This window comes from Pristis pectinata, chromosome 8, assembly GCF_009764475.1.
Source record: "Pristis pectinata isolate sPriPec2 chromosome 8, sPriPec2.1.pri, whole genome shotgun sequence".
NCBI lineage: Eukaryota > Metazoa > Chordata > Chondrichthyes > Rhinopristiformes > Pristidae > Pristis > Pristis pectinata.
The window spans coordinates 5,136,979-5,156,246 of record NC_067412.1 but is presented as its reverse complement, the minus strand read 5'-3'; the positions used below and the strand labels follow the sequence as shown (position 1 = coordinate 5,156,246).

Below are 19,268 nucleotides of genomic sequence, written 5' to 3'. Positions count from 1 at the left end.
AGGAATGAGCTCAAAACAGGGTGACCAAAACTGTACACTTGGGAGTGCTGTGTAGTTTTGGTCACCCCTGCTATAGGAAAGATGTGGTTAAACTGGAAAAGGTGCAGAAAAGATGTACGAGGATGTTGCCAGGGCTGGAGGGCCTGAGTTAGAGGGAGACGTTGGCCAGGCTGGGTCTTTATTCCTTGGAATGTAGGAGAATGAGGGGCAACTTTACAGAAGAGTTTAAAATTATGAGAGGTGTAGATAAGGTGGACAGTAACAGTCTTTTCCCCAGGGTAGGGGAGTCCAAAACTAGGGGGCACAGGTTTAGGATGAGGGGGGAAAGACTTAAAAGGGACCTGAGGGGCAATTTTTTCACATAGAGGGTAGTGAGTGTATGGAATAAGCCACCAGAGGAAGTGGTTGAGGCAGGTACAATAGTATCGTTTAAGAAACACTTGGATAGGTACATGGAGGGGCAGGGCTTAGAGGAATATGGGGCAAATGCAGGAAATTGGGACAACGTGGGCAGTATGGACTCTTTGGGCTGAAGGGCCTGTACCCGTGCTGTATTGCTCGATAACTCTATGACAAAACTCTGGCTGGCACTCCCACTGCTGTACTGAGGGAATGCTCCACATCCAGAGGTGCTGTATTTTGGGAATGACAAACCACGGGTCCTATCAGACAATAATCACACAGCACCATTTCAAAGAGCAGGGGAAATCTCAGTGTTCCCAGCAAGATTTATCCCACATCATTAAAAAGAGATTGTCTGATCATTTGTTATATTGTTAGTGTACAAAAACTTGCCAGATTTCTTGGGTTGTAACAGTGATGACACTGCACTGGCCATAAGAAGCTTTGCAACATCCTGAGCCCTTAAAAGACTAAGCAAACAAAATAATGTTGTTAAAGCAAACAACATAATCAAAGACCCCTTGGTATGTCAACCGCTCTGCCCAAGACCGCAAGAAACTGCAGAGAGTTGTGGACACAGCTCAGCACATCACAGAAACTAGCCTCCCCTCCATGGACTTTGTCTACACTTCTCGCTGCCTCAATAAAGCAGCCAGCAGAATCAAAGATCCCACCCGCCCGGGACATTCTCTCTTCTCCCCCCCTCCCATCAGGCAGAAGATACAAAAGCCTGAAAGCACGTACCACCAGGCTCAAGGACAGCTTCTATCCTGCTGTTATAAGACTATTGAACGGTTCCCTAGTACAGCGAGATGGACTCTTGACCTCAGAATCTACCTCGTTATGGCCTTGCACCTTATTGTCTGCCTGCACTGCACTTTCTCTATAACTCTAACACCTTATTCTGCACTGTTATTGCTTTTCCCTTGTACTACCTCAATGCACTGTTGTAATGAAATGATCTGTATGGATGGCACACAAAAGAAAGATTTTCACTGTACCTCAGTACACGTGACAATAATAAACCAATTTACCAAAATGTAATAAGAACATGATTTTCTTCCTAACCAATGCATGCTTCCAAGTTCAAAGAATCAGGATGAAGCCTCTCTTCAGAATCAGTGCTGTTATCCACCGCTGGTTGAAAATTATTCAAATAAAAAGGGAGCATTTGGCATTTTGTTAGTCACAGATCTTCCATTCCAATCCCGTTCCCTTCCTTGGGCCCTGGATCCCTGACCTAGTCTTTTTGAATGCCTTGTAATTCCCTTTTAAATGAGATTAGACTTTATGTCTCACAGCTACTTTCTGTAAAGCATTTGCAAATTCTAATAATATTTTGTAGGGAGAATGAAATCTAATCCACTTCTTTCTCCCTCTGGTGAATCGTTCAATTGTCTTATTGTGGCCTTAAATAGACAACATTAAATTCAACACCTGACTTGACAGCCTCAAAAGATACCGAAACATACCTAACTTCAAGCATTCACTTCCTATGTTTGACTAACTCTAGAAACAGTATCTCTCATGCAAAATCCAGTGCTGTGAAAAATACAATACAAAAATGGTAAAGAATTGGCAACTCAAAACACATAGCCAGGGATTACCAATAAATAATGAAGTAATCAAATTGTACCATTGCAACTATATTGTGTCTTTAACATCCCAAGCCGCTCAATGAGCGGAAGACATAGAACATTACAGCACAGTACAGGCCCTTCAGCCCACAATGTTGTGCTGACATTTTATCTGCTCTGAGATCTATCTAACCCTTCCCTCCAACATAGCCCTCCATTTCTCTATCATTCATGTGTCCATCTAAGAGTCTCTTAAATGTCCCCAATGTATCTGCCCCCACAACCTCTGCCGGCAGTGCATTCCACGCACCCACCACTCTTGTGTAAAAGACTTATCTCTGACATCCCCCTTATACCGTCCTCTAATCACCTTAAAATTATGCCCCCTCGTTGAGCCATTTTCACCCTGGGAAAAAGTCTCTGACTGTCCACTGGACCTATGCCTCTTATCATCCTGTACACCTCTATCAAGTCACCTCTCATCCTCCTTCTCTCCAAAGAGAAACGCCCTAACTCGCTCAACCTATCCTCATAAGACAATAAGGGATTTCCTCATAAGGGATTATGGAAAAATTTCTGACACAAAGCAAAAAGATGTCAGGATAGATGACCAAAAGCGAAGGCTTTGAAAAAGAAGTCAATGAGTTCAGCAAAAGAATTTCAGAGCACTGGGCAGAGGTCAATGATGGGGCAGGCAACAGGCCAAAACTTAAGAGGAGCACACAGTTCTTCAAGTACTGTAGGAGACTACTGATATAGATAAGAGAGGAGGCCATGGAGGAATATGAAAACAAGGGGGATTTAATTTTGAACTGCTGCTAAACCCCAAGGGAAAGGTCTTCTCACTTATCCAGCCTGCTCCACACAGCCGTGACACCTAGTGTATCACAATATCCTCACTGACCATCTCAACCAATTCCACGTGACCGCTCGAGAAAATGTGCTCCATGTATCCCGAAGAGTTACTTTCAAAAAAAATTTAAAAATTAGACATCCTTTGCAAAATTAAAACTTGTATGCTGTCATCTTCACCTTAGGGACTAGTACTTGGTCAATTTCAAAAGGCTATGCAGTCATTCCCTAAACTATTGAAACAACATTAACATACAGACCATAGAAAGCAAACATTTAAATTTCTGTTACAGCTCATTAAATTCACTCAACCTTGAATTTTCTGACAGGGAGAACAAAAGAAGAGCGTTTCTCTAATAAAATATTTTAAAGTGACCTTCATAGAATAAAATTATATATTAAACCATTCATCATCAAGAAAACCACATTTCAAAACAGTCACATAATTTCAATCAGTCAAGAGTCAATGCACTTTTTTCCCTACACGTACAAATTCTAAAATACCTTACAAGGAATTTGAACTACAAGAAACATTTAACCCAATTACCAGAAAGGAAGAAAGGAAAAAAACGACAAGCAACGCAGCTTTGCCTACACACCAGCAACGGTCATACAGTGAGTGGTTAGAGCCTGGAATGCACTGCCAGGGCAAGTGGTCTAGGCAGATTCAATTGCTGCATCCGAAACGGAGCTGAATAAGTAGCTGAAACAAAATAATTTGTTAACTAAATGTACAGCTATTGCACTGAGCGGATGTGGACTCAACAGGCCAAATGACCTCTCTCATTGCAGCAACCATTCTGTGAAATACATGCAAGTGGTTGTTCACAAAGGACTCTTACATAGACAGGAACATGCCCTTCAGCCCACAATGTTTGTACTGACCATGATGCCAATTTAAACTGCACATCTGCCTGCACGCAATCTACATCCTTCAATTCCCTGATATTCGTGTGTCTGTTTAAATGACTCTTAAACGTAGCTATTATATTTGCTGCCACCACTCCCACAGCACCACAGTGTGTGTCTCAGGCACGGTAGTGTAGCGGTTAGCATAACGCTTTACAGCGCCAGTGACCCGGGTTCAATTCCAACCACCATCTGTAAGGAGTTTGTACGTTCTCCCCATGTCTGTGTGGGTTTCCTCTGGGTGCTCTGGTTTCCTCCCACATTCCAAAAGACGTACAGGTTAGGAAGTTGTGGGCATGCTATGTTGGCGCAGGAAGGATGGCGACACTTGCGGGCTGCTCCCAGAACACTACGCAAAAAGATGCATTTCACTGTGTGTTTCGATGTAACATGTGACTAATAAAGAAATCTTATCTTATCTTCCAAACACCTGCCATTCTGTGTAAAAAAATAACCTGACTTGTAAATCTCCTTTAAACTTTCCCCCTTTCACCTCAAACCCACACCCTCTCGTATTTGACATTTCCACCCTGGGAAAAAGATTCTGACTACCTACCCTATCTGTGCCTCTCATAATTTATATATACTTCTAACAGGTCGCCCTTCAGCCTCTGACGGTCCAGAGAAAACAATCCAAGTTTGTCCAACCTCTCCTGTAATCCAGGCAACATCCTGGTCAACCTCTTCTGCACCCTCTCCAAAGCTTCCACATCCTTCCTATAATGCAGTGACCAGGACTGGACACAATTCTCCAAATGAGGCCTGTATCAAAGTTTTTATACAGCTGCAACGGGAATTCCTGACTTTTACACTCAACACCCCAACCGATGAAGGCAAGCATGCCACACACCTTCTTTACCACCCTATCTATTTGTGTTGCCACTTTCAGGGAGCTATGGACTTACACCTCAAGGTCCCTCTGTACATCAATGCTCCTTAGGGTCCTGCCATTTACTGTATACTTTTGGATACAATAGAAGACGGATAAAAGCTCAAAACTTGACATATTAACTCAGTTCCTCTCTCCACAGCAACCATCTGACTTGCTGAGCATTCCCAGCATTTTGCGCTTCTACTTTACATTTCTAACACCCACTATTATTCTATTTTTGCATTTCCACATTAAATGTATGGAATCAACACCTGGATTTTGAGGGTCCAGATTATAAGATCGCATTCCCTGGAGTTTAGAAGGTTAATAAAGCGAATAAGGTTAATAAAGTTTACAAGATATTAAGGGGAATTGATTATTTCTCTCCATCTACCATGTCTTTACTGATTGAGGAGAGCATTCTAGACACTGATTTGGGATTTGGGAAAAGAGTACACGGAAAACTTGGTGACGAGGATAATTGTCTTCCACAAATAGTAAACAATGCCACATTAATCGTCAATTTTACACACGCTATTGACAGACAGTTAACCAAAGAACTAATGGTAAAAAACCACATGGAACAAGATTACAGATCAGCTATGACCCTAGTATCGTAAAACTCTGATAATCCGGCACTCAGGACTGTGGTGTCACATAAACAATTTCCCAGACTATTGGATGTTATTCAATAATAATAGCCCAATTTCACTTACTCTCAGACATTACTCATTATTGTAATAAGTTTCCCAGTGAACCAGGTAAGTTTAAAGGGAGCGCATGAAACGGGATGCTGGTTGGTTGGAAGAGAGCACAGGAAATGGAGTTCGAATGAGATGAATGGAAGCATGAAAATCTGGGCCCCAATGAGTCAGAAGTGAGCGCAGGAACCGGGGCCCCAGCAATCAGAAGCAGACGTGCCAAACATTACCTGGTGAGCCAGATGCCAGACCATCGGGATAACATTAGAACAGTATCAGGAGGACTGAAGAACTCACACAAAACAAACAAGTTAGGCATCTACAACAGAAGGCTCACATAAGAAGTCAGGTCCAACCTGACAGCAAAGGTGAGAAAGCCAGACACCTGGACAGGATCCCGTTAGTTTATTCAGACCTAGTTGACCCAGGACTCAAGGAAATTTCAAAGGAGACCAAGTGCCAATCCTGACCTGCCCAGCAGCTGCTGAAAGACAATCTGTCTACCTCGTCGTGGCCCTTGCACTTTATTGTCTGCCTGCACTGCACTTTCTCTGTGACCGTGACACTATATTCTGCATTCTGTTATTGCTTTTTCTACTACCTTGACATACTTACATACGGCATGATCTGTCTGGATGGCACACAAACAAAAGCTTTTCACTATATCTTGGTACGTAATAAACCAATTACCAACTGTTGATAAGTTTGACTACCTTCAATCCAAGGATCAGAAACAGGTCACCCTTCCCCACACACCCCAACCTTGCCACTGCTTTTCTTCCCTTTCCTAGCCTCTCTCTCTTTATTCGTTCCTCCCTCCTCCCCCCCCCCACACTTTTTTTCTCTCACCTTTGACCCACCCCCCGGTGGATCTGCTCTCCCCTCCTCCCCCGCACCTGCCTGTCACTATCTCTTACCTGCATCTACCTATCACCACCCTGTGCCCACCCCACCTCCCCTCTTTTGTCCACCTATCAAAAGCTCTGCTTTTCGCTCCTATATATCGGGCTTCCCCTTTTCCTACCTTCAGTCCTGAAGAAGGGTCCCGACCCGAAATGTTGACTGCCTCCACAGTTACTGCTGAGTTCTTCCAGCACCGTTGTGGTTTTCAATCAGAAACAGGCCTCTTGCCCAATGCCTACCTTTGTGATTATCCTCCCTCCAGTTCCCCTTTCAACTTGCAATACCCCTACATTAAAGCCATCACTAAAGGTGCTAGATGTTATTTAGGCACCATCCTCATACAGTGGAAACACCGCACTTCGTGCGCTACACAAGACTTTACAATCCCCCCACCACCTTCAACCCCATCCTAACCTTCAGCATCTGCTCGTTTTCGGCAGCAAACAGAGACACCGAGCCAAACACCAGCTTGAAGAGCTTGAGATAGAGGTTGGAGAGCTCCACGTTGGAGCCCATCTCTGGAAGTCGGTCCAGGAGATACTCCACCAGGATCGTGGCGAAGAGAGCGGAGGTGGAAGGATTCGCCAAGAACGAGTTGGCCACGATCTGTAGGAATGAAGCGGTTCACACAGCAAGACGGTGAGACTCAGGACTTCAGGGAGGTACATGTTAGTCATTAATTGTCAAAGTAAAAATGCACACTAAGAACAAACTGCTGGAGGAACTCATCAGGTAAGGCAGCATCTGTGGAGGGAAATGGACAGTTGACGTTTCAGGTCAAGACCCTGCGTCACGATCCCGAATGTCGGTCATTCCTTTCCCTCCACAGATGCTGCCTGACCTGCTGAGTTCCTCCAGAAGTTTGTTTTTTTGGTCTAGATTCCAGCATCTGCAGAACCCTGCATCTCCAGAAAGCGCACGATTGTCAGAAACTTAATAAACTAGAACAGACAGCATGCTGACGGCCGAGTAACAGAGGTCCATCAATCCAATAACGAGGAAAGGCCACTCAACTTGGTCATCCATCCATCTGGGAATTTTTTTTCTGCGCCAGGCTGTCATTATTGAATTACCATCTCTCAAATGTCAGTGGAAGCAGATTCAATTGCAATTTTCAACAGAGAGTTGGTTAACTGTGAGAAAACAGCGGGGTGGGGAGGGTAGGACGGGGGGGGGGGGGTATGGAGGCAGGGGGGCGAGAGGGGACGGAGGCGGGGGGGACAGAGGGGACAGAGGGAGAGCTTGCAATTCATTGTATCACTCTCTCAAAACCCCAGTATGGGCACAATGGGACAAGCGGCCTCCTACTATACCCTACAAGATTCTATGATCAGTGTTTAATGAACAAGTTGATAGGACTGGGAAATTTACCAGGATTCTTTACAGCCAAGTCACGTCAGTGAGCATTCCGATGGGGTTAGTTACACAGGTCAGAATCAATTGAGTTGAGTTTCACAGGAAACATTAACCAGTACAGACCCACAAAAATTGCACTGTTCTATACAATAATGGTTAATGATTCAGCTTAGCTTGTCCTGTATCCTGGACATTAGCCCATTACTGTAGATACCAGCAAAAAGGAAAGGGAGAAGAAAAATGAGAATATCAATTTTATGTGACGTAACCAAACTAGGATCAATTGAACAGCTGGTAATTAGCAGCCCCCGTTTCCCCCACTGGAATTAAACACCGATAACTTGAAGTTAGTTATAGAGCTGGACATGTAAGATAAATCAAGGCTACAGGGAAAAGAATGAGCAGGAGATGCCAAAGTTTCTACTGGTCCTCATAGACTTTCAGCTATTGAAATTCCCCTGTAATATTAAGGTAGCATCTGTGTGGCACAGCGTGATCGGAAATGCAACCATATCATGGGGAGTGAAATCGCCCTTATCTGTGTGAGATTCGAGCCAAATGGTGCTTCTGGGTTTTAAAATTACAAGATTAAGGTACATAGGATTATAGAATTATGGAAGATCATTGAGCCAAAACCCTAACTCTCCATAGCTGCTGCCTGGCCCATTGATACCCCAACCCTGGCGTGTCTGTACAGAAACACATTCAAATCCCATTGTGCAGGCCAGAGAATTTAAAATAATTAAATAAATGTCAAAATATAAACCTATTTTAATCACTAATGGTGACTATGAAGCTCCCACTGTCATTAAAAATCACAGATTTGCTTTACTGATGTCCTTCAGGGAAATCTACCAAACTTACAGAGTCTGGCCAGTGTGTGATACACAACCACAGTGACATGATTGATGTTTAAATTACTCTCAGAAACAGTCTACCAAGCTACTCAGTTTAGAAGGCAATTCTTATCCATCCCTAATTATATTCTGAACCGAGTCCACATCAGATTAAAACTAAGTAAAAAAAATTATCCAGCAATTTGTATTTTCATTAGATTCCAGCATCTTTAGAATTCTGATTCGGCTTAAATGCTTTTCTCCTTAGATGGCTGCTGTCGATGTGTCACCCATGCTGACTACTTATATTTTTAAGATAACGACCATTATCATACATCACCTGAAGTGCATAGTTCTTTGAGATCCTTTCAACCATATATGGCACAGTTGTCTGAAATATCTCTTTAAATGTCAAAGGATTCATCATAGTGAAAACGCCGGCAAAATGTTCCAGAACTTCCTTCTCTTCCTTCATCCTCACAGTCTGGCAATTGGCCACTCGAATGTACGTTTGCCCATTCCCAGCAATCTGAACCTAAAACCAAAATAACACCATTGTATGAGAAAATCATCACCTTCTGGATTCTCCCAACTTTCTCCCTATCTAGGCTGATCCATAAAGCACAGGAAAGCTGTGTAAGCATTAAGAGGTTACAGCATCCACACTGCATTGCTGATAGATCACAAAGGAACGTGCCCAAAACACAAGAGACTGCAGATGCTGGAAATCTGGAGCAACACAAAAAGGAGCTGGAGGAACTCAGCGGGTCAGGCAGCATCTAGGGAAGGAAATGGGCAGTCGACGTTTCAGGTCGAGACCCTTCATCAGGACTGGGCTAAGTTTCCCCGATTTCCCCCAGTCCTGATGAAGGGTCTCGACCCAAAACGTCGACTGTCCACTTCTCAAAGAGTTCCTCCAGCTCCTTTGTGTGTTGCCCAATTAAGTCACATTGTAGATTACAAGATTAGAGAATAAAAACCAAGAATATTTGCAGTTGGTGGCAAGACAGCCCCTCAAGCCTGCTCCATTAATCAATCCATGGCTGATCTTCCTCAGGTCCACTTCCCACCCATTTCAGGTTCTCTTCAATGTTCTCAATGTTGACTCCAATTCTCACTCCACAGGTGCTGCCTGGCATTCTGAGTATTACCAGAATGCTCTGTTTTTACTTCAGGTTTCCAGCATATGACAATTTTCTTTTCACCTCCACACATTGAGATGCTATGATCTGGGATGTGCTGTCTGAAAGGGTGGTGGAAGTTGCTCTTCTAAAACAGTTACTTCCAAAAGGAAATTGGACAAATGCATAAATAGGAAAATTGGCTGGGCTATCAAGAAATCAGAAGGAGCTTTCAAAAGACCAAATGGTGACATGGAACACTACAGCAGAGTACAGGCCCTTTGGCCCACAATGTTGTGCCAATATTTTACCCTGCTCTAAGATCTATCTAACCCTTCCCTCCCACATAGCCCTCCATTTCACTATCATTCAATGTGCCTATCTAAGAGTCTCTTAAATGTCCCCAATGTATCTGCCTCCACAACCTCTGCCGGCAGTGCGTTCCACACACCCACCACTCTGTGTAAAAAAAAAACTTACCCCTGACATCCCCCTTGTATCTTCCTCCAATCACCTTAAAATTATGTCCCCTCGTGTTAGCCATTGTCACCCTGGGAAAAAGTCTCTGACTGTCCACTCAATCTATGCCTCATCATCTTGTACACCTCTACCAAGTCACCTCTCATCCTCCTTCTCTCCAAAGAGAAAAACCCTAGTTCACTCAACCTATCCTCATAAGACATGCTCTCCAGTCCAGGCAGCATCCTGGTAAATCTCCTCTGCACCCTCTCTAAAGCTTCCACATCCTTCCTATAATAAGGCGACCAGAACTGAACGCAATACTCCAATTGTGGTCTAACTAGAGTTCTAAAGAGCTGCAACCTTACCTCGAACTAATGAAGGCCAACACACCATACGCATTCTTAACAACCCTATCGACCTGCGTGGCAACCTTGAGGGATCTATGGAAGTGGACCCCAAGATCCCTCTGTTCCTCCACACTGCTAAGAGTCCTGCCATTAACCTTGTATTCTGCCTTCAAATTCGATCTCCCGGAGTGTATCACTTCACACTTATCCGGGTTGAACTCCATCTGCCACTTCTCAGCCCAGCTCTGCATCCTATCAATGTCCTGTTGTAATCTACAGCAACCTTCTACACTATCCACGACACTGCCAACTTTTGTATCATCAGCAAACTTACTAACCCACCCTTCCACATCCTCATCCAAGTCATTTATAAAAATCACAAAGAGCAGGGGTGCCAGAACAGATCCCCGTGGAATACCACTGGTCACCGACCTCCAGGCAGAATACGTTCCATCTACCACCATCCTCTGTCTTCTGAGCGAGCCAATTCTGAATCCACACAGCCAAGTTTCCCTGGATCCCATGTCTCCTGACTTTCTGAATGACCCTATTCTGCTTTTGATTCCTTAAACTCAAAGCATGCCTTTCCAATCTCACCATCTACAACCAATGCAAGAAAATAATTGTGCACGTATCCACAGCACATATCCATACTAAATCTGCACAAAGCACACACCTCCATCTGAAAACCCCTCTGCTTACCACTGTTTACAGCCGACAATGACACTTGAAAGTGAAGAGTTTTTTTAAAATCAAGGGTCACATTGAAATAGATCACAAAGACTCAGTAATGGGGGATTAACAGATTATGTTTAATTCCAGACTCCTGTTAATCCACATGTCCCGTGTACCAGCAAAATTTGGTGTGCTTGGCTTGTTATTTATTCACCAATGGAGACACAGCACTAACAACTGTTCTTTACAAGCAGCCAGCTCTACATAATTAAAACAGGACTGAATTATCCAGGTGTAGGAGGACAATGTGGCTGCTGGATACAGGCTGTCTATCAACACCCTCACCAACACCACACCATGACAATAAACTGAAAGGTCCTCTGACTGAAACATTCGCACTGTTTCTCTCTCCACAGAAACTGCCAGACCTGCGGAGCGCTTCCAGCATTTTCCACTCCTACGTCTGGTTTCCAGCTTCTGCACTGTACAAAACAGCAAGGGGGTTATGCTATTGGATAAGGAATTCAGTACAGGCAGTCCCTGAGTTACGCAAGGGTTCTGTTCCTTTGAACCATCTGTAAGATGATTTCTCTGTAAGTCAGAAACATTCATTTTTTATAGTAAACCATATCGTATCGCCCTACATACACTGGCTATAATTCTTCCATTTCATTGAATATTCACCTTATCACTGCCCATGATTAAACTAATGGAATATACACTGTATCCAGTCATTAATGATTAGTACAAAGCATTTTATCATTACTACTATCTTCAAAAATGCTTTAAAAATGTACAGGAGAATTTGTGCGAAGTCAGATTTCCATAAATCAGGTTATCCGTAATCTGGGAAGTCCCTGTAATTTAATTATTTCAATAAATAGCATTTGGAATTAAAAAGCCAGAAACATTAATGGTGTCAATGAAATTATTGGCTTGTTCAAAAATCCATCTGATTGATGCGCTTTCCCATTGTCCCATGTGACTCCAGACCTACAACAACATCCCTCCGAAATGACCTGGCAAGACACTGGGTTCAAAGACGAGAGTCCTGCTGGCAGCATCTAAATCCCATTACAAGGTGCTGTACCTGATATATATCCAAAGCCTGCATTGCATATTTAACCAGCTTGATATAAATTTGTGTCTCTTTGGGCTGTAACTGCTTGTTGGGAATAAACGAAGCCTCTGCAAAAGGGAAAAGAAAGTATTTTCAGACTTAATGACATCACACAAGAGTTCTACCACACAGCGCCTCATGAAATGTTAATATTTTGATGTTATGTTATTTAATCCCTTCTCAGACTGATTTAACCACTTAGAAAAAACCTCCACCAGCATATCCTATTAATCACAGAGTCTCATTATTAGGGGGACCCTGCTTCTGATGCAAACCTCCACATCTCTGATACATATTCCAATAGTCCTGGCACATCTCAAGTATCAGTGGAATCTTTCTAAACCTGCCTACTTCAAAGAATAAGAAGTTATCATTCAATAATATGTGCCTTTAACACTGCAAGATGTTCCAAGGGACTTCAGAGTTAGCAAACAAAATCTGACTCTGTGCCCCATTCGAGAGGAAACTTTAGGCTAGGTGACCAAAAAGCATCTTTGATGAGCAGGGCATCACAAAGGAGGGGAGGGGGACAGCGAGGTGGCTAAGGGATGGCATTCCGGAGCTTAAAGCTCTGCCAATTTGCCAACGTTGCCAGGACTCAATGGCCCAAGTTATAGGAAGAGGTTGGGCAGGCCAGGACTTTATTCCTTGGTACATAGGAAACTGAGGGGTGACTTTATAGAGGTGTATAAAATCATGAGGGGCATAGATAGGGTGAATGCACTCAGTCTTTTTCCCAGGGAAAGGGAATCAAAAACTAGAGGGCATAAGTTTCAGATGAGAGGAGATTTAAAAGAGACCCGAGGGGCAACTTCTTCACACAGAGGATGGTGCATATATGGAATGAGCTGCCAGAGAAAGTAGTTGAGGCAGGTACAACAACAAATTATACAAAGTTGTCCAAATATCTTTTAAATGTTATGTTTAATTTGTGCTTTTCCTGTGAGCATTGTGTCCCTAATGCTATGTGCCTGTGATGCTGCTGCAAGTAAGTTTTTCATTGCACCCGTGCATACATGTAAGATATTTTTATTAGTCACATGTAAATCAAAACACACAGTGAAATGCATCTTTTGCATAGAGCGTTCTGGGGGCAGCCCGCAAGTGTCACCACGCTTCCGGCGCCAACATAGCATGCCCACAATTTCCTAACCAGTACATCTTTGGAATGTGGGAGGAAACCAGGAGCACCGGGAGGAAACCCACGCAGGCACAGGGAAAACGTATAAACTCCTTACAGACAGCAGCAGGAATTGAACCCGGGTCGCTGGCGCTGTAATAGTGTTATGCTAACCGCTACACTACCGTGCCTGCCCTTGTGCTACCTGTGCACCTGACAATAAACTTGACCTTGACTTTGGATAAGTACATGGATAGGAAAGGTTTAGAGGGATACGGGCCAAACTCAGGCAAATGGGACTAGTTCAGGCAGGCAACTTGGTCGGCATGGACTTGCTGGGCTGAAGGGCCTGTTTCTGTGTTGTATTGCTCTGTGACTCTAATTGAAAGCTTTGTCAATTGAAAGTGCAAAAGTGGTGATGAAAATCAGAGTTGGAAAAAAAAAACAAATTAGCAATGACTTAGAAAATGGTCAAATCCCACTAGAATGTGTGAGACACAACATTAATCAGAAACACAATAAAATAAGTACACGTGGTAGTCTGTCCTTTACCTCCTGGTGCTTTGCATGAGGTTATGCCCCAGGTAATTGTCTTCACACCGCAAACCAGCGTCTTGACCAAGCTGCGGCAATCGGAGACCTGGAACGTCTGCTTCTCCTCCTTGTCCTTATCTCCGTGTTTGTCCAAGGCTGGTGCAGGGAGAGTGGGCGTGGGCGGGGCAGATGGAGGCACAGACGAGGTGGGAGTCGCTTGGGCCGTGGCAATGGGGGCATCGGTGGCCATCAGCTCTGACTGAGGCTTGCACTTCTTAAAGATCGTGGACAACTGGTAGCGAGAAATGGTGTGAAACTTCAGGACAAACACCTGGAAGTGAAGCAGAAATAGGAAATTAAAACTTACTGCTGTGCCTCTCTAATGGGCAGTCACTAGCCAACACAAATTCCACATTGATCATGAAAATTAATTTGCAGCTGAAAGAAGGTCAGGTTTAAATAACTCAGGCAAGCAGAAATAGGTCCATCTTTTACAGCAGTAACAACCTCAAAATAATTAGGACTTAGTTGCATTATTGCAAACTACCTGGACCTAAAAACTAATTGCAATTCGTACATTGCAATTCCCCCAAATGAAAAATTTTAACATAAAAGAGAATTTAAAATATGTGGACTTAAGATGGCGGCGCACTTAGATGCAGTGGTGTATTTGTCCAGCTCTCACAATTGTTTAAATGTTAGCGTGAGTGTCATTCCTGATATTTTCAACAATAATAAACTCACTATTTGTACTTGCACAATTTTTTTTTGTCTGCATTTATTGTATGTCTTCTGTTTTATGTGTGTCCTCTGTCCTGAGAGTCTGGGGGAAACGACATTTCGTTCCTCCATGTATTTTTATAGCAGATGGGTGAATAACAATAAAGTAACTTAAAAAAATATTTTCTTTTGAGAGATTTATGGTAATTCAGCACCTGCTTTCATCATTTTTCTTTACCCTGCACTGTTAATGTTTAAAAAATTGATTAAGAAGAGTGTTTCTTGCTCCCTGCTTTGCCAGCTGTGAGATCTCTTTAACATGATTAGTGCTCAGCCACTCTGCTGACATCAGGCTGCTGAACAACAGGAGTCCCGTTGAAGTGACACTTGAAGGTAATCGATGCTGCAAACATGAAGCTCTTCCTACGCACCTCTGGAGCTAAGTGGGCACCTGTCCTCCAGGTCAGTGGTGGGCGTATTCTTATATATAAATACAGATCCCAGTTACGTGCATGGACTTTTCTTGTCTCCATTGCACAGCAGTATTTAACAACAATGTTTGAAACACATCCAGCAGTGACTTCAAAAGGTTGCATCACAGCCTGGTATAGAAACTCCAATGCCCAGGAACGCAAGAGGCTACAGAGAGTGGTGTGACTCAGCCAGTTCCATCATGGGTACAGCTCTCCCCACTATCGAGGACGCCTACAGGAGGCGACGTCCATCATCAAGGACCCCCACCATCCGGGCCGTGCCCTCTTCTCGATGCTGCCATCAGGCAGGAGGTACAGGAGCCTGAAGACCCACAGTGCAAGGTTCAACAACAGCTTCTTCCCCACTGCCGTCAGGTTCTTGAACCCACCTGAAAAATCCTAACACTATCTCAGACTATTTTTTTCTTTCTCTCTCACAATCTTGCACTGGAGTAGTTGTTTATTTTGTATGCGTGTAAGTAATGTATAATTCATGTTAATTTAAGTTTATGTTAACTTAGGTTTGTCCTCGTCCTGTAATGTACTGTGCTGCTACTGCTGCAAAAAGCTAATTCTATAACCACGCCCTCTTCACATTACTACCATCGGGGAGGAGGTACGGGAGCCTGAAGACCCACACTCAACGTTTCAGAAACAGCTTCTTCCCCTCCGCCGTCAGATTCCTGGACGGTCCGTGAACCCATGAACATTACCTCATTATTCCTATTTTGCACTATTTATTTATTTTTGTAATTTAAAGTAATTTTTATGTCTTTACGCCCTGCACTGTACTGCTGCCGCAAAACAACAAATTTCACGACATATGTCAGTGATAATAAACCTGATTCTAAATGTATGCCTATGACAATAAACCTGAACTTAAGCTGCAAAGTTCATATCCATTACCTCCAACATCCTCATAAGAATGTCTCTTCCGTTCCCATTCTCCTGCTCGCTCTTTGATCGAATACAGTCCACCAGATTCAACAGCAGTTTGCAGGACATGGTCTGGATGCTGCTGGGCAACGATTCATCGTCTATGTTCTTTGCAAACAGCTGAACAGCAAGGGCCAGATCGTTCAGTGGGAGATGCTGGCGGACATGATGCACCAGATCAGCCAGAGTGCTGTAGGCCAGAGGTCTGTTTGAATGACAGCGAAAGAGATCCAAGTGAGTAACAATTTCCAGTAGATGAAACAACAGGACGGAAGAGTGGCGCAGCAGGTAGAGTCGCTGCCTCACAGCTCCAGCAACCCGGGTTCAATCCTGACCTCCGGCACTGTCAGTGTGGAGTTTGCACGCTCTCCCCGTGACCATGTGGGTTTCCCCCAGATGCTCCGGTTTTCTCCCACATCCCAAAAATGAGTGGGTTGGTGGGTGAACTAACCACTCTAAAGTATCCCTAGTGTGAAGATGAGCAGTAGAATCTGGGGAGGGTGGGGAGTTAGTAGGAATCTGAGGTGGAAAAATGTGTTAGGATAGGATTAGTGTAAAAAAATGGGCATCAGGTTAGAGAAACAAAGATCTGCAGATGCTGGAATCTAGATGAAAAACACGATGATGCTGGAGGAACTCAGCAGGCCAGGCAGCATCCATGGAGAAAAACAGTCCTGAAGAAGGGTCCTGACTCAAAACGTTGACCACCTGCTTTTCTCCACGGATGCTGCCTGGCCTGCTGAGTTCCTCCAGCATCGTCGTGGGCAACATGTTAGGCTTGTTAGCGTCAATTATAAATTATTGACAGGTGCAGACTTGATGGGCTGAAGGGCCTGAATATAAAGATAATTATCTACACAAGCACAGTGGTCAAACGAGCTCTATGTGCATCATTCTCCAGACAATGCATTGTTTAATAATTTATCAATGATGCTAACAAGCCTAACCCGATGCTTACTGAGATGCAAAGGTATGGAATTTACAGACACAGTGGGCAGTCAAATGGCCTTCTCCTGCACTCGGTCAAAACATATTATGCATAAGATACAATTTCTTTACTGGTCACATGTACATCGAAAAACACAGTGAAATGCATCTTTTGCATAGAGTGTGCTGGGGGGCAGCCCGCAAGTGTCGCCACGCTTCTGGCGCCAACATAGCACGCCCACAACTTTCTAACCCGTACGTCTTTGGAACGTGGGAGGAAACCCACGCAGACACGGGGAGAACATACAAACTCCTTACAGACAGCAGCTGGAATTGAACCTGGATCACTGGCGCTGTAATAGCGTTGCGCTAACCGCTACACTACCTTGCCTGCCCACATGTGTAGTATCGTGTGCATGCATGCTCAGTGGTAAGGAGCAAAGAAAAGAATCCCCCTGTAACACTTTACAGCTGCACCACTCCAAAATAACAATGTGAGAAATACACCAAAAATGGCATGTGATCAACAAAAACATAACCACTTTCATTTGTATTAATACATTGCAGGATCAAAAAATTGCATTAAGGGAATTCAAGAGGTTGGGGCAAGGAAGAAGGCACAGCCACCAATGGTGGAGTAATTAAATTCAAGGATGAGATTAAATACCAGACACAGGTAACGATTGGAATGGTGCAAGTTAGCACGTAGGCAGCAGTGCTTTGGATGACCTTGTTAACAGAGAGCAGGTCAAGAAAAATCAGCCATGGGTGCATTGGTTAGTGAAGCTCATGTCTTGAAAGAGCCAATGTAGATCCATGCACCTCCTGAAAATGAGTTACGTTACAGGTACGATACACAAAAAGTGCTGGAGGAACTCAGCAGGTCAGGCAGCACTCAGTTCCTCCAGCACTTTCTGTGTATTGCTCCAGATTCCAGCATCTGCAGAATTTTGTGTGTCTTACATTACAGGAATCTGCAATTTCAAGTTGGCAAGATTGCCTGCCACACAGCAACACCAAAATAAAGTGCCTCACTTCTTCCATTGAGTTCTTTCCAACTACCTATCATATACAAGCAGAAAGTTTACCAAATACAGTAGATTGCCTGGTGCATTTAGGAGATGACATGTTGCTCAAAATGTCCACAATAATGAAATTCCAAACACAAACTTGTAAATATGCTCATATTAAAGTGTCAGCACAGTGAAAATGTCAACATTAAGGCAACAAATGCTCAATTTTGGTGACTTTCAAAGCATAAAGGCCATCTGCAGCCTAGCCACTGGTTACATTTAACTTCTATATGCAGGTAATCTTTAATTAAACATCCCGATAAATTACCAGTGTCCCAAACAGATGACTTACCTCAGCGTTTCACGAGCTGTGTACCCCGAGCCTATTAGCACGGATTCATCAAACAACTTATCCATGCATGGAATGAATTCTATAAAACAAATTACTGGTATTATGCAGAGAACCACCACCAGTCTCTCATTAATGCAAACATAAAAACTGATTAAAGATCATCAACTCTTCCCTTGTGAAACATTTACAAAATTAGACCATGCAAACATATTTACACTGCTGCTGCTGTCCAGCATGGTAAATACCTAGTTTCACAAAGTAAACACCAACTACTATGTCTGATGATTAGGAATTGCTAATCTAGAATTCTAATCTAGAACAGATGCATCATAGAAAGCATGATGTATCACGGCTTGGTACGGCAACTGCTCTGCCCAGGACCGCAAGAAACTGCAGAGAGTTGTGGACACAGCCCAGCACATTACAGACACCAGCCTCCCCTCCTTGGACTCTGTCTTTACCTCTCGTTGTCTTGGAGAAGCAGCCAGCATAATCAAAGACCCCACCCACCCAGGACATTCTCTCTTCTCTCCTCTCCCATCAGGTGGAAGATACAGGAGCCTGAAGACACGTACCACCAGACTTAAGGACAGCTTCTACTCCACTGTGATAAGACTATTGAACAGTTCCCTTATACAATGAGATGGACTATGACCTCACAATCTACCTTGTTGTGACCTTGCACCTTATTGCACTGCACTTTCTCTGTTGCTGTGACACTTTACTCTGTACTGTTATTGTTTTTACCTGTACTACCTCAATGCACTCTGTACTAACTCAATGTAACTGCACTGTGTAATGAATTGAACTGTACAATCGGTTTGTAAGACAAGCTTTTCACTGTACCTCGGTACAAGTGACAATAATAAACCAATACCCATACCAGAAGCAAAGGAGTTCACATTCACAAAATGGAAAATAAATTAACCCAAGGGATGCTTTAAGCATACACTGTCATTTAGTCACCAGGGTAGACAGTCATCTTGATCAGTAATGATAAATGTATAATACCGTACATCCGTGGAACCATATTTCAGAACCACAGTGCAATACACAGCTAC

The 19,268-nt window shown here is 43.5% G+C and overlaps 1 protein-coding gene across 1 annotated transcript in view; it reads right to left on the bottom strand.

Moving 5' to 3' along the window:
* trrap (transformation/transcription domain-associated protein) overlaps positions 1 to 19,268 on the bottom strand; it is a 283,953-nt gene that overhangs the window by 243,650 nt on the left and 21,035 nt on the right. Inside the window, 6 exon segments of the mRNA XM_052021047.1 lie at positions 6,630 to 6,821; positions 8,748 to 8,942; positions 12,103 to 12,200; positions 13,805 to 14,117; positions 15,886 to 16,120; positions 18,208 to 18,286. Of these exon segments, the coding sequence (XP_051877007.1) occupies positions 6,630 to 6,821; positions 8,748 to 8,942; positions 12,103 to 12,200; positions 13,805 to 14,117; positions 15,886 to 16,120; positions 18,208 to 18,286 (1,112 nt within the window).